This window comes from Lissotriton helveticus, chromosome 2_1, assembly GCF_964261635.1.
Source record: "Lissotriton helveticus chromosome 2_1, aLisHel1.1, whole genome shotgun sequence".
Taxonomy (NCBI): Eukaryota; Metazoa; Chordata; class Amphibia; order Caudata; family Salamandridae; genus Lissotriton; species Lissotriton helveticus.
This window is the reverse complement of record NC_136059.1, coordinates 2,079,718,477-2,079,745,268: the sequence shown is the minus strand read 5'-3', so window position 1 is coordinate 2,079,745,268 and position 26,792 is coordinate 2,079,718,477. Positions and strand designations below refer to the sequence as shown.

At 43.7% G+C, this 26,792-nt stretch overlaps 1 protein-coding gene across 5 annotated transcripts in view; it reads right to left on the bottom strand.

Annotated features, from left to right (window-relative positions):
• The window catches only part of CLCN3 (chloride voltage-gated channel 3), a 509,534-nt gene that overhangs the window by 27,171 nt on the left and 455,571 nt on the right, over positions 1-26,792 (bottom strand). For all 5 annotated transcript variants that reach the window (XM_078677053.1, XM_078677057.1, XM_078677054.1 and 2 more), the window contains 2 exons: positions 6,731-7,129; positions 5,749-5,965 (listed from right to left, as the gene is read on the bottom strand). In XM_078677053.1, the coding sequence (XP_078533179.1) occupies positions 5,749-5,965; positions 6,731-7,129 (616 nt within the window). The remainder of the gene's footprint in view (positions 1-5,748; positions 5,966-6,730; positions 7,130-26,792) is intronic.

The window sequence follows — 26,792 nt, the reverse complement described above, 5'->3', positions numbered from 1 at the left end:
GAAGTACTGGCAAGATCTTGTCAACCATGTCCCATAACACATTCGTATATCTCCTCAGCAAGCAGCTGGTACTGACTGACCAGAGGGCTAGACTGGCAGAGGAAATCATTTGCTACCTGAATGGAATGTCTCAAGACATTTTGACTGTCAGGAGGAGTTGCGGTGAAAGAATTGGGGTTCACTCCACTGATGGAAGCTTGAACCACTCTCTAGTGTTGGGTGCTGTGCCAAGAAATCAGGGTCACTTGGCACTGGCCGGTGGCGTCTGGCAAGCTGCCTGTTCACTGGCAAACAAATTCAGGACTTAGACCGGGTATCCACAAGGGTGTCAGTCAGGCCTTCATTAAATGGAAGTAACAGATTTGACACAGCACGATCCAGGCTGCCGAAAGTCTATTACTACATTGGTTTTGACTTCCACAACCAGCAGATGCAAGTCCAAGACCTCTCCGGATCCAAGATGGACTTGGCTTGGAGTCTGAGAGGACTAATGGAACAGAGTATTTCAGTACAACAACGGTGCTGGGTTTGATAATACAGGGACCAGCTTGGATTGTGGTGCCTGAATGGGAGTCGACTCAGGCATCAGAGCGGAACAAGAGGTGGGTCCTGGAGGCACAGACACTGCCAAGGGCGGACTAGCTGGCGGTATCCTGGTTGGAGGTCTCCGCAAATCCTTGGGGCTTACAGGCATGACAAAGGGAGCTGTAAGGGTGCCGACAATTCACAACATGGCCTCTGTAAATGCCTCAATCTGTTGGGATCACCAATGGACCTGAAAACTTGGGCTGCCTCAAGATCATTTGTAGAACCGGCGCTTCAGTAGGGGACTGAGACTGCAAGGCACCCTGACATTCTTGCGACTTTTCAGAGCATCTGGACTGGGACAAATGACGCTTGAGCTTCTAGTGCTTCTGAGTCAAATCCAACTTACCAGAAGACTTGGACCATGACACAGAACGGTCGCTGGAACATCCTTAAGGACCGGAATGGGTCTGTGCTCTCTGCTCTGAGCAGGGCTTCAGAGGCTTCTTTCAGTGTACAGAGGGGCACAGCTATGCATCCTCAAATGCTTTTGGGCTCATACGGTTAAACACTTTGCTCGATTAGAGACTGACCTCATGGAGTTCTGTCTCAGAGATCTGTTTGCCATAGTCCCTGCAAGACTTAAACCCTGTAGTTTTAAGGAGGGGCATATTTCTCTTGCCTACTGGGAAAAAATAATTTGAGCCAAAATCTTGTCAACTGACAGAAATGTTTGGGAGGGAGCTCTGGATGTGCATAAGATGACACAGAAGGAAAGGAACTGACCACAGTGCGCAGAGGATGGCACTTATATGAGGCTTCATTCATCACTTCTGTGGCAGAATGAAGTCTGCTTGGAGCCGTACGATGCCACCTACTGGTGTGCGAGAGCAACGCTATTTAAATCTTCTGGTTGTAGTCTGGCACTTGGCATATTTAAGGGTTAGGAATCTTCAGTTAGAAGCATCAATTGGAAAAGAGAAGGTGGAGTACATTGTTGGCCTAATACGGAGTTGGTGGGGTGACTAGCACAAGGACGAGGCAAGGTTGCTTGTTCTGTTTGCTGTAGAGATATGTTTGCACTCAAGAAGATGTGTTTTATATGTACCAAGCAAATAGTAGCATTGTTAACACGTCAATGGCTCTGTTAAGTGTATGTGTTAAATAAATTACTTGTTGCTTTGCGCATTTCACTTATAATCTCTGCATGTGATATTGCATTAAACATTTTCTAAAGAAAGACATATAACATTTGTCCATGTTCAATTTTGAAAAGTGAGCCAGGACCACAGTAACAATCAAATCTTTAACCCCTTCCATGCTCATGACGAGCTCAGCTCGTCATGCAGTACACTGCTCGTGTGCTGATGACGAGCTCAGCTCGTCATGAACAATGGGAAATCTGGAGTAACAGCGCTCAGGGGGAATTGCCTTAGCTCCAATGTGGTTAATATGTTCACTACACAGGGTCATGCATTCACTGCCTACACTTAGCTATGTTGTGAACTCTTTTGGTCACGCTGTTACCTCTATGATCACGTTGATTAATCTCCTTAGCCTCACTACCTCCAGTACTACTCAAGCATTATTACAAAAAAAGTAAAAATTGCTAAATAGGGTCTATATTCTTTTTTGGTTCTCAGACCCATTTTTGGTACCACTAACTTAAACATTCACCAGTATGAAATGTTCATGCACTTGACGAAGCTGGAGAAGAACCTGGCAAATGCACTTGCTGAAGAAATGCAGTGACGGAAAAAGGCAAGCACTCTGTTCTTGAAACAGACATTGGCAGGCTTGGTGCATTAGTCATGCAGAGAATGAGTTAGTCATGCTAGGGTCAGAAGCGAGTGCCATGACTGTACACTACTATTCCTTAACTCCAAATGTTTGCACACTGTCCTCTTACATTTTGTTATGGTCAGCAAATCATTTTTCTCCGGAGCCGGCTGAATACAGAAGAACAGCCAACACACAAGGAATAAGACATGGAACAGGATTCTGAAGTTTCCCATGATGAGAAGCATATAAATCAGATATATGAAGGGGGATAGGTGCTGAGCTGACCATGGTTTACCAGTCATAATTTGGGTCTCGCTAAGCCATATACTGGTGCTTCTGTATTTTCGATCATGAATTCATATGCATAGAAAATGGACAAGTCTGAGAAAGAGCATGTGTACCACTCAAAATATGTAAACCTGTTAGTAATAATGTAGCATAAAATTGAAATACTCTAAATTGATAGTTACTACACTGTTTCTTTCGGGAACTGGCTGGGGATAGCATCGGACAAAAAGCCCCAAAAAATTTGACCCAAATAATAGCTAGATTTTCAGACAACGTGTACTCTTAACATTTTAAATTTAGAATGGGTAAAAAATGAATCCTGGTAACCAGTTATTGCACCTTGCTTCTACTCTCTTTATGTTTAAAAGAAATGTAGAAATGGGTACTGGGCTATATCAATATCAACCAAAGAGGTGCGTTGGCTAAAAGATTTTCACTGACAAAACAACTAATGGTAGGTAGAATAACAGAATTATTCACGGACGCTAGTAATTACTCTGGGCTGCATTTACATAATGCCAAACCTTTTTAAGCTAACGCTATTTGTTGACAGAAAAGATGCTCTGGACTACGACCCACTGCTGTTCCACCAAAGCCATCTACGCACAGCTGAAGGTCACAAGGAGCATGCTTTGGGAACAAGGCCGTGTCTATGCCAAGGCCCAGCACCCATCAAACCCTCACTAGCTGTTTCCTGCTCTAAGCCTATGTGTCCACAGTGCTCAAATGTGCAGAGCATTCACCCCTGCACATTTGTGCTGCGTTTTTTCCAGGATTCGCAGCTGAAAATAAAAAATAAAAAAGATTTTAATTTGAGAAAAATGTATGGACTCGGACGGGATCCACAAATGCAAATCCAAAACAAGATGTCCCCCTTTCAGGAATTGTGAATCCATGAGTGCACAAGTCAATTCCAGGACACAAGCTACTTTTTAGTGTTTGGAGAGAGTGCCTCCTGGGATGCTTAAACCTCTCATCTTCCTCCCTGGAGTCAGGGGGATGCTGCCCTTTTCCAACATTGTTTTTAGGATGAAGGCACCCTGAACTGGTGCCTCAAAAAATATCACATTTGGCTGGTCAACCAGAAAGTCCCAATTTCCTTAGCCAATAAGATTATTTTTTTTAACAATGTTTCATTGCCACACTTGCCAAATCCAACATGGTGGCTTATAGAAAATCGGGCGTGAAGGTTTCCCCCACCACGCGCCTAAGGTGAAAGTTCACCACTAGTAAACAGTGAGTCTTTTGGGGTTTTTGTTTTTGTTTTATAGTAACGAATCTTCCATTGTTTTTATGAGTATGTTTTACTATAGTTTTGGCACGTTTTTTCCGAGTTAATTGTTATCATGATTCTTGTGATGACCTTTATAGTATGCTCTAGTTAATATGCAGAGCATGCGCTGGTAGAGTGAAACTACTCGACACAGCCTAACAGTGGGCTCTTGGTAAGCACCTTATGGAGTGGTGACAAACTGTTTGATCGCGAGCGATTGATTCAGGAGCGTCTCCACTGTATGGTGTCTGTAAATGCCCCCTCCTGGAGATTTTATAAGTCTATCTAATTGTCTCCAATTAATCGGGTGTTTTTTGAACGAAGCTCTATATTGAGTTGGTGCTCCAACTAAACACACATACATTTAATACTTGGCACTTGAATGCTCCCACCGGGAAGTATCTATTGCAAAGTCGTATTTCTCATACCATGTATTTAAAAATGTTACGTTGCATTGACCGTTTTTGCAGATTGGAGACCCTTGACAACACAAGGAGAGTCTACACGGGAATTCCGTGAGTTGCTATATACAGTACATGTCCCTATTGAGAGGTCACGCCTTAGCGTGCGAGGCCCCGTAGGGTATGGATTTTTGGTCCTGATGAAAGCTGAGCCTAATGAGCTCTGTATAGCAGAAACATGTCGACCATATTGATCTTTTAGGACACACTGGTTCAAATTTGCCTAACCTACAGGTGTCCACTTTCACTTTGTTTTTATTGTGGGCGGGCTATCCCTCTATTAAAATATTTATAGGGTATAGCTATGTCCTCTTTTAATCTTCACTAACACACACTTGGGCACAAATTCACAAGCCCTCGAAAATGTACCCAATGATGAAGCCAGTCGAAAGCTTGTTTGGTGCATGAGGGTTCTTTTCGAATCTGTAGTTCATTCACCTGGTACTTTGAGTTAACCTTTTCACGATTCATGATATGTGTCCTTGAAGTATGTTGCACTGGTTCTGTCACTCTTTCGTTGTTTGTTGAGACTTGTTTAAGGGGTATGAGAGTGACCTCCTGACCCTTTCTCTCTTGTTGTTGAACTAAACTGTCAAGCTACCTATATATTTTGTTAACCTCATTTGAACATTATTTCTTTCGGATTTTTAGTACAAAAAGGTTAACATATTTTCACAAAACCAAATAAGGATTGCAAGTTCGATTAAGCTGCTTCACCACATCTATGTTTGTAGAAAAGCCATCCAGCAGTAGTTGCTGTAGCTGCTTTCCAACTGGAAATTAATATGGGTTTCAGCACTTCCCTAAACATCCTATTCTCCCAGACAGAAATGTGTGAAACAATCCACAACTGAATGAATGTGGATGAATTAGTCTTTAAGATACTTTTTTTAAACAGCATCAAAGCTAATAAAGATTTTCAAAAATGCCTATCCTATGGGGAGAGCGATGCACCTGTAACTGTAGAGTAACTATTAAGATATGTGTGTGGGTGTGTGTGAGTGTATTTATGTTTAATTGTAGAACAGGTGTTTTACATCCTTTTCAGACGTTCTAATTAAATATCTGTCCCCTGTATTTTTTTAGACTCTCGGGTTTACCACCTGCTAATTAGTGTATGACTGGGGCACATTTTAGTCCACCAGTCCTCAGGTTTCCCTAACTGTACAATGGGAGGAATTATAAGACGAGAGTCCTGGTAAATTAGTATAAAAATAAGGTCATGGGCCCGCTCTTCAAACTTCTTAATTATCTCTTAGAGGTATTCATAGTGAAATTAAGGGCTGTGAACTGCTGTGCTAAACCTCACTATGGCACCCACTCCAGAATGCAAACAGTATCATGCCTAAACTTTCCCTGACCTCCATGGCATAAACCTGCAGTCAGTGAATTGTGTTCACTTTCTAGTTCTCTACTTACCCATTGTGTGTCACAAGGCATTGCCTTAGCCCCAGCTTACGGAATATATCCACTACTATCTCCATGGGCGTGTGGTCAGTCACTGTGAAAGGGCTCATATCAAGAATGCTCCGCAGCTTAAGTGGGCGAGGACTTTCTGCTGGCAGCGAGGGTGTATGCTGAGCAAAGCAGACTCTGGAGCTTCCGACTATACCTTCTTGCTTTTTTCTTGCGTTTTCTAGAAAAGTAAGAACAATGCCACACAAGTCAAAAACATTCAGGTCTTTTAGCTAGAGATTGTTTTATGTTTATACGAAGATTTCATAAAAAAAAAAAATAATGGTGTTAACTTTGAAAAACACATGAGACACATTATATAAAGGAGGTAAATTCATCGTAATACAAATATCCACGAGTGAGCTCCTGGTTTAATACTGTCTTCTGTGCCAGCATGTCTATGAATTTCATGCTAACAGTTTTGTCAACTCAGGCGCATCCAGTATGGACTAGGATTGGGGTACAACTACCAACAATTTACGGTTTCCATTTTCATACTATTAAAATATTACACAGCTAATCAATGACATTCTTAACTTGGGTCTCCTTTTTAGGTACATTCCAGTTCCTAAACTGAGACACTATAAAAATCTGACTCTAATTTTGACCACTGTTGCAATAACTTCTTCCCCCAAACTATTCTTCGAGTGCTTATTATGCATTCACACAACTGCTTTTTCAGGCTTGCGACAGGTTATTTTTTCCACAAAGATGACGTCTCAGAACAAAAAACATCAACCCTAAAGCATCCCAATTTATGACCTACAAAACCTCCTATGAATACAATGGAGTTCACTTGAATGCAAGAAAGAAGCCAACGTTTTAGCCTCATCTTTGTCCTGAGAGTAATGAGAAATGTAATTGAGATATATTGCTGCTTTAAATTTTATATACCATGCTTATGTTAGAAACAAATCAGTGTACAACAGAACACAAAACGTCTCACCTATTGCAAGTGTCAAGTCTCTTCTCAACGCAAATCCTACCAATCTCTGGGATTCTTTCGACATGATGACTGGAAATCCGTTGTAGCTGGTTTCGTTTATTACGCTTTCAATATCATCCACAGTCATGTTGTCTTGAGTCAGCACGACAAGAGGCGGTTCATTCCTTCTCGGCCTCATGACATCACGAGCCAGGGTTGTGTGCGTGAATTCCTCCTTTGCATCCAGAAAGGGATAACCATTTAGGCGGATGTGTGCTTCGTAAATACCTTCCCTGCCGAAGGCGTCACCTACCCATTTGCTCGTCATCACCGCTGCCATAAGAGGCACAATATACTCTAGCCCACCAGTGAGCTCAAATACAATGACGACCAGCGAGACAGTCATCCTAGTCACACCACCTAAAGAGAAATAACGACTTATCAGCAACCGATTGTATTCATTAGTCATAAAACAGGCAACATTCTAAAAAGCATTGGATTATAAAATCAAACAAGCGATCCCTTCCTCCAAAAGCAATTGTTATCTTCATAAAGACAAGGTTTAGCCATAGCGGTTTACTTGCATAAAGGTCCTACCATAGAAATCTAACAAAAGCCGCTTATTCTACTTTTAAGCCCAGTGATTAAAGTAAGCTTTTAAATTAGTGTGTCTAGCGCTGCATTCACCATTTGTCTTCTTATCTACATTTGGTGGCTCTCTTTTAACCCAGATACTACCTAGTCTCATTCCCTAACAGGCACGATGGGGTATGGGGCGTGGATTCACAGATCATAAGTCTTAGCCCCTCATTTCCCATCATCGTAGCAGAAACAGAGACAAAAATTACATTGTTTTCTAAAAGGATTTTTTTCTGCCTCTCTAGAGCTTAGAACAGTTGAAGCCAATTGTAGGAATTGTGTGCACTGTAAAAGAGCAAAATTCGGTACGTATCCAATCAAGGGGCTAAAATGGTTGAAAAGCAAACAACACACTTCCTCGTGGTCTGCTCACAGGGGTGCTTGGGTTGACCATGGGATAAAGTCGCCATCACCCACACCACTAAGAGAGGCCGAAAGCACAGCAAGTCTTTCTCAGAGTTCATAGGATGATGGGAGGGACCTTGTTTTTTGCCTTTGTTTAAAGAGTTCAGCAATCCAGCCTTTCTCGCAAGAACAATTTAATGTAAAATAAATGAACTGCGATGTGAACACATGCTAAAAAGAATCGGCAAAAACGAATAAAAAAAGGGAAAAAAAACATAGGATGAGTTAATCACTAACTGTATACTGGCGGATATTGAATAAGGGTGGGAGTAACTCGGATAAATCAGTTTAGTATAATCACTCAGAATTAAAAAATGTTAATAAGATCACCAGGAATTACGTGAGAAAAGTAAATCTGCATTTAACACTATTTTCTTAGAGCTAAAATGGCCCCTCACGTCCAAAATGGTCACAAGGATGCAATAGCGCTACAAAATAGTGCTAAATGCAACAGAACATAAGCAGCAGTGCAAACAGCCACTTGTGCCATCTCGGTGGGAACCCCCGTCCCCCTTACTCTTAATTACACAAGCAGGCGAAATCATGTTATTGTCAAAGAGTAACTCAGAAGTACCAAAATTCCTCCTATTACTCCGGCGTTATTGAAATTTCCCTTAGGCCTAGTATTAAAACCCAGAGGGTAAAAAAACACAAGCTACACATATATAAATACTGATCTTCTCACAAAAGCATAGCTCATTACTCAACAATACGCGGCAGAATAATGTAGTATAGAAGATCAGCCCTAAAAAAAGGACAAATAAGGTACAAAACTGCCAAAGATAAGGAAGCAAAGAAATGTTTTAATAATCATTTTTATTGCATTTCATTGGTAAAGCAAGCAGCAGACACAGAAAAGTAAATGACAAAAGACAGGGAGAAACAAAACCAATCCAGCAACACATCACCGTACTCATGAGGCAACCAAAACAGAGGGCCTATTCATGAATGTAATTAAATACATTACACTGAGCCATATGGAGATGTACAGTTGATACTTTAAGTGCGACAGGTATGCCCCGACGTGGGTCCCAGGCTCACAGTGCCACTGGAGCCAAGTTACACCCAACTGAGGAGCCCCAATCATAGCGAAACCAGACTTGGGTTGCTTGTGTTCCGGTTCAGGGAGGGACTGACCTGTAAGTTCGGGCTGGACTGTTCCTATTGCAGCAGGGTCAAGACTGATTTCCATATGGCTGTGTCCAAATTGAGGGGGCATGGTGGGCAAAAAACAAAGGACTAGAGTGCGACCGGAGCGGTTGCCACTGGCTGAAATTAATTTAAGCATTCCATCACCTTGTTGTTGCACAGCATCATAGGGGAATGTAAAATTTGCTCCAGTGGTGACCAGAATCCTGGAATGCTTGCGAGGACAACACCATGACTAGTAAATAGCTTCATCTAGTATTGAACACCAATGTATCCATCACAGGCACTTCTCGAATTGCTAAACAATTAAGTATTTGGTAATATTTCCATTTTTTACAGTAGGAGCCTTATTCAAACCATCCAGCAAGCCCCTCTTGGATAGTCTTCCATGATGCAGACGCGATCTAGGATGGGCAATGAACTGCACCTTCAATCCCTAAATCTGGGGCAGGGGCCATTAAACTTTTCACCCAGAAATCCTTACACATCACACTCCTACCATGTTTGTAAGAATTCAAGGACATGTAAGTAGCAACAGAGGCAGCATGGACACAAGACATTTATTCTTTTTTCAGAGCCACTCCAGAGTATAATATCTTATGTTACGATATTTAAGATAAATTAACCCAAATGTAGATGAGACAGGCAATTCACAAGGACTCATCATAAATTTATCCTCATCAAGGTGCCCCATGTCCTTCCCATGCATTGTTGCAGCACCCCAAACAAGTTGGGAGCATTAAATAGCAAGGTCCTAGAAAATCATAGAAAAGTAGGATATACTTTTTCTGCCCATCCTAAGCACCACCAATTTGGCTTTTAATTGACTAAATTCAGGAAGGACTCTCCGATCTGGACAATGCGACTAGCAGACGTGAAGTAGCTGAGGTATATACAAAACTGAGATTAGTGAAGCCCAAAGTCTGCCCTTAGATTCTCAAAGGACTCCATATTGTTACATTACCAAAACTCCCATAACTCTCTTATACCTTTTAGTCCCAAGGGTGGAAACCAGAAAGTCTTACCATATGAGACACCCAGTTTCCACACCATCAGGGAGTTTCCCGGGTCATATAGCAGCCAGGGAAAAGCAATCACCTTAAATAAGGCCATACTCCCAGGCCACACTCCCAAAAATGGATATTGGGAGTGGATTCCATTTCCAGGTTTCAACAGATGTAACTAATAAGGGTTTCACATTGAATTTCCAACATGTACTAGAAGTGCAAATGCATATCAAAGTATTTAAAGCTATCCTTTATGGCATACAATCGCTTATGCCAATCGGTGCCAGATTCCCTGCCTTGAAGAGGGAAGATAACCAATCTGCCCCTGTTAATCCGTGGGTCGTATATGTCATCAAACTCGTCCTGTATCTTCATCATGCTCTGACCTGTGTATCAGACAAAAAGTAGCATGTTGTCTGTGTAAGGGGATACTCTATTATCTGTGGCATCATTACACTCAAAGCACTGAACAAAGTTCCTGCTCTATTTCACGGCTTCTATCAGCTCCATAGGCAAGGTAACCAAATATGAAAGGTTGGCACTCAGGAAGAGAACTGTCTCCTGTACTTTGGACGCAGGGTGGTAATACAAGACTATCACATGAGCCAACACTTTTGGGTCAAAGTTATAATTTCAAAAGTCCAGAAAAACGTCATAACTATTTAGAGAATCAAAGGACTTTTCAAAGTCCACTCGCACATCGGCCTGACATATTTGGTCAGTCCGACGACTATCAGAGCCTTCGAGGCCCATGGGTTCGGGGGGTAGCCACCATCAGATTTACATCAGCGAGTTCGCCATCGGTGCCAGTCTGGCCCCTAGATCCAGTACGACTCTGCCCGCGAGTGTGCGACCTTCCGTGGAATCGCTCACAGGAGTCACTCCGGCTCCGGGAAACTCTGTGAGACGCAGAGCAGACTCAGCCACAGGCTGTGTGATAGAGCTGGAAGTGGAGCCTCGATTTGACAGCGGGAACGTACATCGGAGGCAGCTCCCGAGTGGTCCTGGGACCTTCTGAGTGACTGGGAGTGTCGCGGAAGGGGGGGGGGGGGGGGGGGGGAAGTCGTCTGACACCGGATGACAAGGAGCTTCATGGAGTGCTCCTGGAATGTCTTTGGGTTCATGGCGTGGCAGGCCTTGCCTTGCAGGTTTTGGAGTTGTGGTCCTGCTCAAAGCACCATAAGCAAACCAAGTGTGAGTCTACCGCAGACATCTGCTTGTGACAGACACCACAGGGTTTGCACTCCGTAAGCTTGTTAGGGGACATCCCGATCAAACCAGGAGACAAAGTCTCAAATGAAGGCTTCAAAAAAACAGCAAAAAAAGTCAGTTAAAAACAAACTGAGGTAGCTCTCACCGGATCTGTGCTGACAGGCACAGAAAGTAAAGAACTAAGGTCAGCACGCTGGGATGGTGCCTATATAGGCACCGCACACGTCACTTCTGCCGTGCATGACACTGAACAATGCCACCTAGTGACATGTTAAAGTACTGATTAAAATGTTTGCGGATCCAATCTGATGGAAGTCTCCTGAGATGTAACCCAAGGCCATACAACAAGTAACCGCATAGTGAACCAAATTTGTAGTATAGGAGAGCTCTTGAGAACCCGTGCAGGACCCAAAAACTGTACAACTTGTACGTGCAATTAGCAGTTACTGAACCCAGCGTCATTAAGCAGATTTCAGTTCAACATCAATCTGTACCCTCGGCTGAGGAGCATCCAGTGGTGCACGATAGGAGTCTGAGCCTTCTTCCCAACCTCCCAGGATATGTTTGTACACGAGTCACCATCAGGTTCCACTTGTGAAGCCTTAGCCCAGCAACAGCTTCACCTCCTGAATATACTCTCCCTGAAAGGACAACTTGATCCTTTTGTTTGGCCCATAGAAGGAGCCGTCTTAGAAAAAGGTTCAACTGCCGTCTTCCCTGCAGAGGCCTCGTTTAAAAAACAGTACTTCCCTTGGAATAGGACAATCAACTTGACAGACACAGTAGCCTACAATTCAGATGCATTGCACACTGCTTACCTTTCACCTCAGTAAATGACTTCTGTTGTCTCTAGACTATCTGTGTATAGTCCTAAAATAACACTCGTCCTTTCAATTAAGCAGCTAACAACCTGTCTTGGTCCTGGAAGTTGAGGAACAGCAAAGTCATCGGCCTAGGTAGCACCCGAGGAGGGGATTCTGACATTAAATTGTGGTGGGCACATTCGCTAAGGAAACAGGGAGCAGACTCATTGGACACAGCTTCCCAAGACAGGGAAACAGAAACTGCTTAGAATAGCCAACCTCCACTCTTTAAGAATTCTCAGGGTATTGTTCAAACCCCCCCCCCCCCCCCCTCCCCCAATACCCATCTAGTCCTAAAGGCACATTCATTGTGCCTGTCCTATGCTTAATGGTCACCTGAAGCCCACAGACTGCAGTCTCCGGCTCAGACCTGTGGCCCTATGCCTCATTTACCAGATCCACTGAATTGCAGAGGCTTTGGCACAGCAGTGAAATGTTTTATCAGACATCCCTAATCTTTTCTTCCAGAAAAGCATGGGTACCCAGGATTGCCTGGAGAATGACATCTGTGGAAACAGTGGAGGTTGCTTTGGTCCCCACCTCACCAAGGTTACCCACCACCAAAGATTCTTTCTAAAGGGAAGGCTTAGTGTAAGCTGGACAGACTCACCATCATGGCATGAAACCACTGTGTTCCTTTGTATCAATAGCAGGACCATGCCACACACAAGTAGACAGGAGCCCTCAAAAAATGTGCCAACAGTCAGCTCCATGAGGTACGAGTCACCAGGGGAAGTTTAGGCTAGGCAAATTGTCCAGACTCATGGGAAACTATTTTCTTGGGCAAATAGCTCCATGTCTAGAGGGAACTCGAAGCTTTGTGATCTCCCAGCTCCACAAGAAACTCAGATACTTGCACTAGCAAGAGTTTTCCCCCTAAAATGTCTTTCTTTATGCAAATTTCAGAACAACAATGAACAAACCTATTTCACACTTTTGACATTTTCTTACTGTGCCCTCTCAAATTATATGCAAATAATAGAACGTATCACATGAGTACCCACATCCCACCTTCTTCCCCCCTCCGTCAAGCTCACACAGTGTATGGATAACCACAACTATCAGCAATCATTAGACATAACAATGCACACACTGCAGCAAATGTGTCTATCAGCAGGGGTAGATTTTATAGAAGCACTTCCCATGCTCACCTTCCCTGGTGCGCGTTTTTGTGCCCCGACCTTCAGCGCCCCCTCTCCCAGCAAAATTCACCATTGTGGATCCCCAAACTAGCGAGTCATTCTGCACTTTTTTGTCCATCCTGGTCAGTTTTATATGTATTTCTTCTGCGAGGGCCCATTCCAGCCTATTGTGTACCCACAACTCAGCACTGGGACAGTGCGTGCCCAGCCATTTTTCTTTATTTATTTCCAAAGTTTTATATAGCGCTGGCTAGGCCCGTAGGTATCAGAGCGTTTTAAATAAGGATCAGCAAGTTAAAGATGACATAATTACTTCAGTAACAGATTCCAAGTATAGACATCAGAGAAAGATAGAGGTAAGGAAACATAACGGGGAGGCAAGGAAAAACAATGTCAGATGTCCGGCTGGGTAGGTGACAGCGAAGGGGGTGAACCAGGGCCAAACTCCTCTATAGCTGTATAGGGCAGCTCCACCGGGCATCGGCCAAGGTTGTTCAGACTCCGCAGTGAAAACAGGCAGTAGAAAAACATGCTATTACCCGATAGCATAAGTTATTTTCGCGTTACGTAGCAAAGACAAAACGTCCTATGTGGAATTGAAGGAAGAGGGGGAAAGGCAAACATGGGAAAAAGGAATGCAGATAGCGTCATACAGACAAGAGGGGGAAGGGACTTCAGGGAAAACAGCCAGTCAAAGTGAAAGATAGACAATACTGTGAAGCACCGTTAAGAACAATGTCCGATGTCCGGCTAGGTAGGTGACGGCCGAGGGGGTGAACCCTAGCCAGACTCTTCTATAGCTGCATAGGACAGCTCCACCTGGCATCGGCCAAGGTTGTTCGGACTCTGTGGTAAGAACAGACAGTAGAAACACATGAGCTTACACGACAACATAGGTTATTTTCGAGTTATCCTATGCATCCCTGGGGTCTGTGAAAAACACAGTGGTCCCATTGTGTATTTTATTTCAAAAGTCTTTATTTCGATTGAAATTTTTACAATCATAAAAAGTACATGTTAAAAAACACTTCAAGCTTCTAGAAAAAGTTCTCACGTACAAATTTCTTACAGATAAAATTAATAACATTTCAGTTTAAAACGATAGTTGATGTCTACTAGCACAGATCAGGGAATATCTCTGGTGAGCAACTATACTGTTTGTGAGCGAATTTTCAAACATGCTTTTAAAAAACAAGCTATGCTTTTAGCAGCAAATTGAGTTTCTAGAGACTGGAACGCCAGGAGCGCAGGTCTACATCTTCTCAAGCCCATTTGTCGGAGGAGAGGGATAATCCAGCGTTTGCGGGGGATCACGTAATAATTGCAAAACAGTGTTACATGCAAAGTTGACTGGTGTGCGATTCCATCGCAGGGACATTTAATCAGTTCGTGAGACCAATTTGAAACTCCGGGAAAAGAAACAAGACGAAAGAAGGAGTCAAAACGGAACCTAGTTAAAACAAACTTTTCATAATTGGACAAAAAGAAAGACAAATACAACTGAATGCCAGGTGAGGTTTGTACCATCAGTAGGTGAGTATTTGTTCGTTTGCCTATCTCTGTGCATAAACGAAGATCTCTAAGATGGGTTACGCACAGATTTTTCAAGGCCTTCCTGGAGATATCAAAAAGTGATGGGGGGTCTGTGAAAAATACTAAACAATTTAAGTCTTTCAAAAAGTTGAAAATGTACAATAAGCATGGGATCTTTTTCCAATGAGCCAAGGATAAACAGTCAGTAATTAATGAGCGAGTGAGATGACATTGTTGTTTGGTCCAGATACGGTGCCATAAGAGGATCGGCTGATAGCTGATGGTATCCGATAAATAATCAATGCCTAACTCGATATGGCAACCGTAGTGTATTATCTTGAGGCGGATGGGGAACAGTAGTGAGTATTGCACTCCTTGTTGCCAGAGACGATTCTTGACCTCCAGGAAAGAGGAGCGCTGAAGTTGGATGGCTCTACTGTAATCTAAAAATAGCATTACAACTTTGTCCTTCACTCAAAGTGGCCACACCAATCTGGCCGCTTGGAGTATTTAATCTCTGTCCCTGAAGTGCAGCAGTTTCACCAGCCTAAGGCAGGGAGGGGAGCCCGAGGGCGGGTGCTGCGCCGGGATGTGATGAGAAAGTTCTAGGGAGTAGAAAGCAGTGAGTTCAGATGCCAGGGTGAATGGGTGGACAAGGAGTCCGGATAGGCGAGTGGATTTGATCCCTCAACACCCTCTGGTTGACCTAGAAGATGAATGTTGCTTCTACAGGAGCGGTCCTTCAGATCCTCCGCCCTGTTCTCCAACTGTGCGACTCAGGTTTGTATGTCAGCAATGCCAGATTGGTTCTACTTAGCGAGCCGTTGCAGTGCCGCAGGGGTCCGCATCGGTGACCAGGTCAGCCAATTTGAGTTGGCCATCTCGAAGGAGCGAAAAAATATGTTGCAAAAGCGGGCCTACATCATGATGCGGGAGTCCTCAGTTGTTGCCAGGACCCTGTCCAGTTTCTCTGACGTGGTGAGGGATGAGACACCCTCCTCCCGCTGGGTGCCAGTCACTTCAGCTTACTGGCCTGTTGAGGCCAGGCCCCAGAAGCTGGCCCCAGCCTTCCAGTCTCAACGATCAGGCCCGTGTCAGGGGCTCAAATGTGATCTGGTGCTGAGGGTGTGCAAGCGAGTCAGGGACCCCCCCTCAAGGCCCCTTCAGTCAGCAAACTTAGTCGGATGTGGGCCTCCAAAGCTCTCGACAGATGAGGGGCCGCCCACTTTGTTAGTGTGAGGTCACCTCACTTGTGAGGTCACCTCACTAGGGTTGTTTGATGGTGTAGCTGCTCCAATTGCCCTAAGAGAAGCCCAAGTATGGTGGACCCACAGTGAGGGGCAGACCCAATGGGTGACTGGCAGCGATATGGCCTTGGACGGATTCTGACACCAGGGTGGGTCCCTTCCTGAAGCGCTGGTTTGGGGCCCGATATGCCAGTTAGGGTTTCTTTCCCACCACCCAGCAGGTTCAAGGTGAAATGTGCAGCCAGGGGTAGGGAAGAGTGTTATGAGGTCTGGCGGGGCCACTCACTGTAGGACAGGCCCAACAGCTTACAGGCAGAGTAGGGCAAAGCAAGGCTACTCCATCTGTGCGGTCTCCTCACCCCGCCCGGGCCTCCTCTCGCCCCCCCCCCCCACCATCACCATCTCTTCTTGATGCGCCTTCTGCCAGGGACTTTCCCCGAACGCCTCCCAAGGCAGTGACTAGATGGCCAAAAACTTCCCCCACAGTCCAACAGGCCAGAGGAGAGGCCACTGGTCGGGGGAAAGGTAAAGTCCAAAGGGGCCCTCCACACCAGTTGAGGCCTCATAACTGCCCTGGTGGGTCAAGCCGCATGGGTGGGGGTGGGGAGGGAAATAACTTCTTTCAAGCGGCATGCTCAGCCTTCCCCCCCCACTCGCGCCATCCCGCACATCGGAAGGCCAATACCTGGCCTTGAGGAAGGAAATCACGCAGTTCTCCTCAAGCCTTTCTCGCCGCTGCTCCTGTGCATTGGGCCGGTGCTCACCCTCATGGTGCAGTAGCTGCGGCCCGGTACTCAGAGCTCCGACCACTCATCGTTTGTTTGGCTGGACCCTGCAGAGGGTCACAGCCAGCCGGGTCAAGGGCTGGCACTAACGACGCCTCTAATCTTATGCGGCGGGGGAGACCACCTCCCTTTTAGAGGCCACACCACACCTGTGAAGATCCCCTCACCTCACTCCGGCTTCACAGCCCAGGAGGGAGGAGGGGGAAGCTACTGCACCACTCCTAGTGCCCAGGTGCCAGCCGCAGGGTCCACCACTAGCCGAAGGCGGTGCAGAAGCGGTGCAGTACTGAAGGCTCGTCTTCAGCATGGCTCTCTCAGCACTCGGTCAGTCCACGCCTCTCTGCGGCCTTCCATGTCTCCGCCATGTTAAGCGCAGTCACCACTCCCGGTAAGTACCCGGTACAGCTGCATCTGTCTGGTTCATTCTATGGGTGCCAGATGTGGAGAGGAGGGTCCAAGTGGATCACAAGTGCCAGAGTTCCTGCAGCTATTGCTGTATAGCTCTGATGGATGGTGATGGTTGAGCTAGCTGGCGGAGCCCTACCAGATCGCATCCGCCATCTTGGCTCACCAAGCTACGTCCCCGTATATATCTCAAGTTAATAGCTTTGAGTTATTGCTCGACTTCTAGGTGCGACTTCCACTGAGTCCGTAGCATAAGTGTATAGTCTGGATGAACGGCAATGGTGCAATTTTCGTAATGCAGTGTTCCAGCCTCCCAGGCTGCTTTCAGACTGCAGTATCTGACTTTGCAATGAAAGATGCAGGCAATGATCACTCTCGGAGGAGCCGGAGGGAGCCAAGCAGCCTGCGCTTGATGCAAGTGTTCCACCATAAACGTTGCTGCGAGGGCCAATGGTTTTAGCGTTTGACGGATCCTGTCCTCCAGGAAATGCTTGGGAGATGGCGCCTCAGGCCCCTCTGGAAATCCTAACACTTGGATGTTATTAGGCACTGAGCGCCCCACCACATCCTCAGCCCTGGCCTCCAGTGATTTTTCACCGTTTCCAACTTTGCAACGAGCTCCTGCATCTCTGTAGCTTCTTTTTGGAGCACCGCAATGGACATTTCCACTGCAGTCACTTTCACAGTCCCTTCCTGGAGGTTTGCCAACAGCAAGTTGACATCTACAGCTAGTGCCACTATAGTTCCCTCAAGGGCCGCCTTCAAGCCCTCTTTGGCAGCCACCAGGTCACCTACACCATCCGGCAGGGTTCCATCATGTCTCAAGTTAACTAGATTGAGCACTGAGGTATTGTGTTTTTATCTAGGAACCTAAATCAATATTTTTATTTTATGCCTTTGTACGGTTATAATAAATAATATCCCTACCCAGGCATAGGAATCATATCCATATTTAGTCGTAGCCCATGCAGTCACAGTAAGCAAGGCTACTTCCCCGGACCCCTAGAAAGCACAACGAGTTCTCTAAACAAACCAAACATCCAGCAAACTCGGAAATCCCCATTGCTTTTGTTTTGATTTCGTCCTAAAACTCCTGTGAAGCCCTGTAAGAACAGCCAGTTCTTAGTGACATCTTTATTGACGTCTCATGTCCAACCTTACGTCAAACCCGGCACCTTTCAGGTATAAATATACCAACGCTGCCCTAAGCAAACACACGGTGGTGGTTTTGGAGCAGAGCAGCTATCTACTTGCCCGAGATCCCAGCTGATGGGAGAGCCCACGGACGCTGCCCCTCCTCTTTGACGCACTGAGAGAGACGCTGTCTTTTCTCCTGCCGAGGAATCCAGCTCCGGTGTTTCCAGATACCTTTGCGGGTTACTGGGATATCGAGTCCTGAGAGAGAGATACAAGACCTCCTGCTTTCTAATACCCAGGTACGGAGCCGACTAAACCCTTTGAGAGAATTCTTGAGTCAGATTCTTGGCAAAACCAGCTTAACTTAAACTGCTACTTACTTACTCCTTCCCACGTATTAGGCTTAGGTCAGGTACACCGGGGTAGGCGTATTTAGAAGCACCAGTTGAGTATGTTAGTCAATGTATATATTTTATCTATTTTAAAGTATCTTGTGGCTAAGAAACCATATCAATGCTTTTACAGTATTATTTCTTAATCCTCCTTTTACTGTACGCACTTTACTTTACTATGAGTATTGCAATTGTGGCAATTCATTGCTCTTGTATGAGAAAGAAGACTGCTCAATAAATAACAACCTTTTATTGAAAACGCCCGTCTCTCTTTTCTCTGCACTCTGTTGAAACTAAGTATGCACGATTGACTGAGTGAAATAGCTGTCTATTGTTTTCACACGACTCTAGAGATACACTCTTATTCTGAGGGAGCAAAGTTGTCATGTTATATGGTTGTCAGAAGCTAATCCCTTCTTGTCTATCCAGGGAGGTTAAACTCCTCCTCGTTTATTCGAGAAAGTTTCTAGTGACCTCTGAGCTAGCTGGCAAAAACTTAAGTCTAATATAGTCAGTAGAGACCTAGTCGACCTCAGTCCTACGTCTACACTGCTGAATATATTATTCCAATGCGCAGAGCCTATTGGGAATATAGGAACTACACTATATGGCGCCCAACGTTTGGTAAGGCGATAAATCTAACGCAATACGTTAGAGTAACTCAGTCGTGCTTTTTCACACAGAACCCTTTTCCCGTAAATACTCCAAAAGACGTCTGGAGTGGGTAAAAGGTTAAAATCCGCCGGAACTTAGTAGGAAGAGATTCCTATGTATAGTTTTTGGTTTAGTCAACGTTGAAGGATACAGTGTTCCAAAATATTGTGCACCTAATCTTTGTTTCCTTGAAACTTGATCTGCAACGAAAACCTTTCTGTCAGTAAAAAATGTCAGAAAGTGAAAGCGAAAGGGAGGCAGCTAGAATAGCAGCTCAACTCCTAGCGGATGACACAAGTCTCCGAGACCATTACCCGAATGTTATACCCATTCCGGTCAACATAAGGAAAACTATAACTCTTAAACTTATAGAAAATGGACTGACATCACGAGGTGGTGAATATCAGCAGACAGAGGTATTCTATTCATGGATTAACTTTCCAGCAGCAAACGCTGTCACACACGAGTTCCACTATTACAAAATAGAGGTACCTCCGGAAGAGTAAAACCCTTTCGAGGAGGTGGAAATACCACTAAATTACCAAGAGCACCTGCTCTGGTTTAATGGCGCCCTAAAACATAACAATCACATAACCAGGCTTGGTCCACTAGGTAGACCAGGAGCAACGTGGCCGGTTCTAGCCAGCTACACACCACATCCAGACATCGAAAAAATGTCAGTACCAGAACTTTTAGCACAGCTAAAACAACTGATTAAAATACATAGACAATTAGTCCAATATGTAATGCGGACTACAACAGTCCTACCAGCAATTAACATTCCACAGCTGACCCCTCATCAGGGCAACACAAACAAAATAACACCACAGAACATACAATCCTGTCTTGGTAAAACACCCGCAAAACGGGAACAAATTCCATTCTGGTTAACACAAAAAATCACTCAAATAGAGGCAGTATTTCTGGATACTACTCCTACTGAGAAACACAGAATTCTGACTATCTGTCTTCCAATGGGGATCGCACCACATGTGGAGGACTGTGACACTTGGGGCACAGTCTTTGCTTCCATTTACACTAAAACACATGGTGTTCCGTCCATGGCGGTAATACCAGATGTACTAAGACAGATTCAAAATGAATACATTCCAGAACCTGGTTTAACTCTGGGTATGAAACTACTGAAAGACTTCAAGCAGGTCTCAGCTATATTATTAGGCAACATGAAAGGAGAAGCAGAATCTGTGGCGATCCACCTGAAATTGCGAGAGACAGATATAGCAGAACAACCATTTGAACTTGTCAGAATCATAGAAAAATCCTATGAAGAACTAGGTAGAGATAGTTTGGGTGGGAAACCAGTAAAACCCCAACTAACTGAAAATCTTGAAAAGATATTTATTAAAAATAATCTAAACACTCCAAAAAAGAGCTGGGATGGAAATAAACAATCCACTCCCAAAGAAAAAAGATTCCAGTCCAGAGGAAGGTCTCCTCGGCGGAGAGAAAGATCTCCGGACCAAGGACACAAGTCTCCCCAGAGGGAGCCCTCTGAGAAAAGATACAACCTTAGGAATAGGGATAATCTGAAGAAACCTGATAGATATCAAGATATTGATACACGTCCCTCTCGATCTTTTCAGACTTCCTCGCAGAAATCGGAAAGAAGAGGACGGTCAGAACACAGGGAAGAGCACGTCAAGTCCAAAGACAAAGAACCTGCTCATCAAAGTAAAACATTACAATTTCCAAGAAAGAAGGTAGCCATTATTAAAATAATTAAACATGCCGTGGATACTGAGGACACAACTGAAAAACGGAGAGTGGGCCCAGACAATGCTAGACAGCGCAGCAGAAGTGACCATAGCTCGCAAGATCTTGATGAATCTTCTGGAGACAGTGGACACGAATGAATACATTCAGGTGGAAACTGCAGATACCAGAGTTAGCAAACCTCATAAAATATACGAAATAACATTACGTATAGAGGGAGATAAGACTAGGAAAGTAAGGGGTCTATTTTGGGATAACCTTTCAAAAGGCTATGACATCCTTTTAGCTGAGAAAGACTGGCCACCAGAGTTTGTCAGGGAGTGCCCTCCTGGCGAAGAAATGATTATGCCTGCCTTCTCAAATAATATTCCAATGCATAGAAAATATACATATGCAAGAAAATGGGCAGTAGCCCAAGCTCCTGCATTATACAAAAATCATGTAGGATGGGATGAGGACTCTCCTCCTCACAAAATCCAGTTAAAATGTCAACCCACTGCACAAAGGCAGTACCCAATCAAACAAGAAGCTAAAAAGCAAGTCATTGAGATCTTAGATCAACTTGAATACCAGGGGGTGATTGAAACATGCACCTCTCAAATGAACAATCCTTTGTTTCCTGTCTCCAAGCCAGACGATTCATATCGTCTAGTTTTGGACTACAGACATCTAAACTCATGTTGCAAGACATTTGCAGTACAAAACTCACACAGTGCAGCACTAATGAATAACATCGTGCGCAAAAAATACAAAACGACATTAGACATCTCTAATGGATTCTTTTGTCAAAACATTGCACCTGAAAGCAGGTATTTGACCGCTTTCTCAATAATGGGGTCACAGTAACATTTCTGTCGACTCCCACAGGGATTCAAGAATAGCCCAGGATTATTCTCAGCAAGGGTAATAGAGTTACTACAAATATATGATGATGAGGCATTATCTTATGTCGATGACATCTATCTCACAGATGATGACTTGGATACTCACTTGAAAAGGGTAAACACCATAATACTTGAGTTTGCAGCAGAGGGTTACAAATTCAACTTTAAAAAGTCACGAATTGCCCATCTAACAGTCCTGTTTTTAGGATATGAATTATCAAGTGAAGGCAAAAGCCTAGCGGACAATTTCTTAGAGAAATGCGCAGTCCTCCAAGCACCAAAAACGCTGAAGAACTTACAATCAATACTAGGTTTCCTGAATTTCGGAAGAACTTGCTTTCTAAATTATGCAGAGAGGGTTAAACCTCTCTATGAATTAATAAAACCTGATTTCAAACCAATCAATTGGACTCAGAAACACACAGAAATTTTGAGATCATTGCAAACAGACATGTTAGCTAAAACAAAATTACAAACACGCGAAAACATACGCAACCTTGTAATCCGAGTCATCCCAGGAAGATGCGGATTCACGTACCTGACCTCTAATGAGGGAGAAACGGTACCAATAGCTTACAAATCACATTTGTACACACAAGCTGAAAAAACATTCAGTCTTACAGAAAACATTGTAAATGCGGTTCAAACTGCTGTAGCAAAAGAAAAAGCCCAAGCACAAGGCAAAAGAATAACTGTTTTAACAGCAGAATCAGCCTTTGAGGCATTAACAAGCCCACGCAATTTGACTACCGTGGCATTAGATCCAAAATGGATCGAATGGGAAAATTCTCTTGCTGCAGAAGACGTGAAATACTATTTTGATCCAAACATGAAAAAACTGAAACATATAACATATGAAAAAGAACATCCTCTGCCAATCGAAATTCTGCCCCTACAACTTTACGCCTGTGTAATATATACAGACGGATCAGCACAACCCACAGTTTGGGGTAAGCGAGCTTACAGTGCTACGTGCGCGGTTGTTAAATGCCGGTGGCACGGAGGTAAATTGAGACCACTGGTAACTATGTCTCAATCTGTGAAAGACAGTTCAGGTCAACGTACTGAACTGCTAGCTTTAAAAATGGCGCTCGATATTGCCGATCGCGAATTCCCGACACTAATAGTGTGCGATTCGCATTACTGCGTCCAATCTTACAATAATGACTTGCAGAACTGGGTTCAAAACGGTTACAAAGATGACACAGGTGCCACAATAAAGCATAAGAAGCTTTGGGAACAAGTAGTTCTTTTGCAGAAGGAACTACAAAAGACTCAAGTGATACATACACTGAGTCATCAGCGTGATGGCGTTCACGCTGCAGGGAATTCATTGGCTAACACAGCCACAGCGGAAGCAACTAATCCGGCTTCCGTAGCCACAAAAAAGCATTCAGAAAACTACATAGATGGGGAAACCATGCTGGCGGTAAAAACGTCTTCAAAAGGCGACCGTGCAGCATTACCCGTGAACTACCACTCAATTATACATACATAATCGATGCAAACTCCGTTCCTTTTGCTCGAATCCCTGGAGTGGGGGATAGAGTAATTCCAAACATGAACAGGAGAATCTTCTTGATTCAAGAAGTACATATGGGATTAGGTCTGAGGCACCAGGAAATCTTGACATCTCTGAAAGAATTACAATCAGAATACTGGTAGCCGGGGATGAGCCTGCAAAACTACAAATTTGCAATGGGCTGTCAAAACTGCAACAGAGATCGCAGTGGCGAACCAGCTGAAGTAATGCCAGGACCCTTCTTTTAGAAAGCATAAGGCTATCTATACGCAGAAATCCAATAGGAGAAATACGTCCCATTTATGTTTAAGACTAGATTCACTTAAAATGTAGACCCCAGCGGTCGGCTGACGCCATAACTGTTATAAAAGATTTGCGAGTCCATATCGGCACATACGCAATTGGCATGCTACATTCTGACTAGGGTCCTGCTTTTAGCTCTCAAGCTTATAAGGAGGCCATGACCAGCATGGGCATTGCATTGCGGTACTCTTGTCCCTTCCATCCTGAGGGAAATGGGATTGTGGAAAGAAAAAACCGGGACATAAAGCAATCTATAACGGCGAGGGTATTAGGCTCGGGTGATGGGTGGGTCCAACATTTAACAAGTGTCCAACATAGTCCTAATAATAATCTGCCAAGAAATTCTCTAAAAGGTTTCAGTCCGTACGAACTATTGTTCGGGACTAGAATGCATATTCAGGACTTAGATAGTCAGACTTCAGTGGTAGAAGAAAAATGCTTTGATATCAAAGATCGTTTGGCTATTTTACAGGACTTAAATGAAACTAGAAAAGGCCTGAGCAACGTAAAGTTAAAACAGCAGCCAACAGCCACTGAAGATAAACCACCTGTCCCAGCAAGGCCTGTCTGGATTCCAAAGATTGGGGATCTGGTCAGAGAGAAGATCGCGGTGAAGAAGGAATTTGGGCCTTCTTACAGAAAAGCAGTACCTGTCTTAGCTATCAGCGGAACGAGATCAGTTGTACTACCGCCCCTTGCTGGTAAAAAGGAGAACCAAGTTGTATCTATCGACCTGGTAAAACCACAATCATGTGGCCAATAATAAGTAGTAGGCCCAGTGGACTCCCAAGAAGTAGCAGAGTACCAAAACTTGCTACAATACAAGAGGTTCAAACTGAGAGACTAATCACATTTGATAAACGTGCAGTGAATAAAAAAGGACTATGCAACAATGCCATGGAACTTGTGCCTCTTGAAACCCAAATTGCAACAGTTCGTCAAGAAACACCTGTCTACAACGATGTAGCCTCAGACTATGCTAATGAATCAAAAGATGCAAAAGCAAATAAAAATCCGGAAGCAATTCCAACAATTGACAGAACTGCATCTGGCTACTTCATCAATTTCGACAACTTTTCTGAAGATCCAAGCGAGCCTAAAGAAATACCAGCAACAAAAACTTTTCAAAACAAAGTAACAGAACTCTTTCATCAACTCAAAGAAACTTATCTGATTTCTCCATGGATTGAATTTTGGATTGTGTTAGGTGTACTTTTCCTCCTACTTTGGCTCATCATGGTTCCTTGTTTGGGACAATTCATTGAAGGAAAATACAGTACAATGGACACAGCAAGTCAGAACATCAACTTGGTCCTAAAGCCACACAAGTCATCTCACATCGAGAAAAGAGAACTATCATCAGTGAATGTCACAGCCAATCCAATACCCGGTGGGGTAGCATGGGACAAAACGGATTACGAAATCTATGGCCCGGTCGAGCTCTTGAAATATCCACACCAGTTCATGGTTTCATTAAGTTACTTTGTAAAACCGAGTACATTCTCTGATGATTGGGACTTTGAAAGTATTAATGATATGATGTCAGATTTAGTAATGTCAGCAAAATTTACAGAACATGAGTACTTACAGGGTTCATCAAATTATGAGGAAATGTATTGTTATAATCACTTTGCACATCATTATTTGCATAAATCTGCTCAACCTAGAAATGTTTTTAATTATAATCAATGGGAACATTGTGCAACTCCACCTCAAAGCAGTTCGAAAACATTTTACGGGAAATTCCCATATTTTTCAGGATTTAACACAAGTGATGCAGAAACATTTTATTTCAAACTGTTAAATAAGACAGGGGTAAAAACAATGCTGACAAACACTAAATTGATCTATTCGGAAACATTTTATGAAAAAATGATTACATTTGGTTTTGATTTCTGGAAAAACAACATTGAAACAAAAACCATCTGGGGTACCAAAGATTGGCAGGTCCAAGGTTTAGAAGCATTATTTAGAGCCTGCATGATCCCAGAACAAATAATATTCTTGAATGATACCATTCAACAGACAACCTAACCTGTCTTGGCTTAGCCAAAATTAAAGACTTAAACAAACCGTCTATTCCAAAGCCAACACCTGACAGTACTAGCACTACAGATGTTGAGATAGACGTAACCCATATTTTAAACCACAACAGAACACATCCTGATTGGAAAAAATGGTTGATCTGGCCCACAGACACAAATAACTGTCAAGATAGATTCCTGAACAAAACACAGGGGTTAACATTGACCAGGCCAGACCCAAGATACTCCCAGAGACAACGTCCAGGGATAGTTACAACATACAGTGTAGGGAAACTCTGCCTTGAATGGCTACAAAAATCCACACTGGCTGAAATTAAGCAACACTTGACTTTACTTAAAGACGGTGCTGACTTACGTGATTTCGTAATGGGACCACGCAAACAGCGTCAAAAACGTTTCATGGCGGCAGGTATATACGCTGCATACAACGAAGCTTGGAAAGTGATGCAAATTAAAACAGCAGAAAAAATACGAGAAATTGAGTGTATTAATTTGGAAAAATCATTTTCTGTTGTAGACAATGGGTTAATGACTCTGCCCTCCAGAATATATTCACTGGACAGTATTGTATCCTCTGCTATTGATATAATAGAGCAGGACTTACTAATGTTACAACACGGTCAGTCCCAATTACGTTCTATTGTACAGCTTGGCTGGACGTTGCAAAATCTGCGTTCAGGCTACGTGCCCTGGCGTTTAATCAACACAACGTCATTATTCTCTATCTTTAACCTTACTGATACACAAATCAGTTTGGCACAAAAAGGAGCAGACTATACGATTCTGAGCATTGGAAAAATTGAGAGATTACCATTGACAATGTCAGACAGACCTGTCATTGAATGGATAATACACGAAATAATCACAATTCCGATAACAACTTTCCAATTTAAATACTGCCAAGAGTATATAACAGTGGGCCAGAATGAAAGGTTGGGTAAAGGGTACATTAAGTCATCATGGAAATTACCTTATACACACACATGTTACAGTGAAAAGAAACAGAATGTATTTCTTAGTGGAAA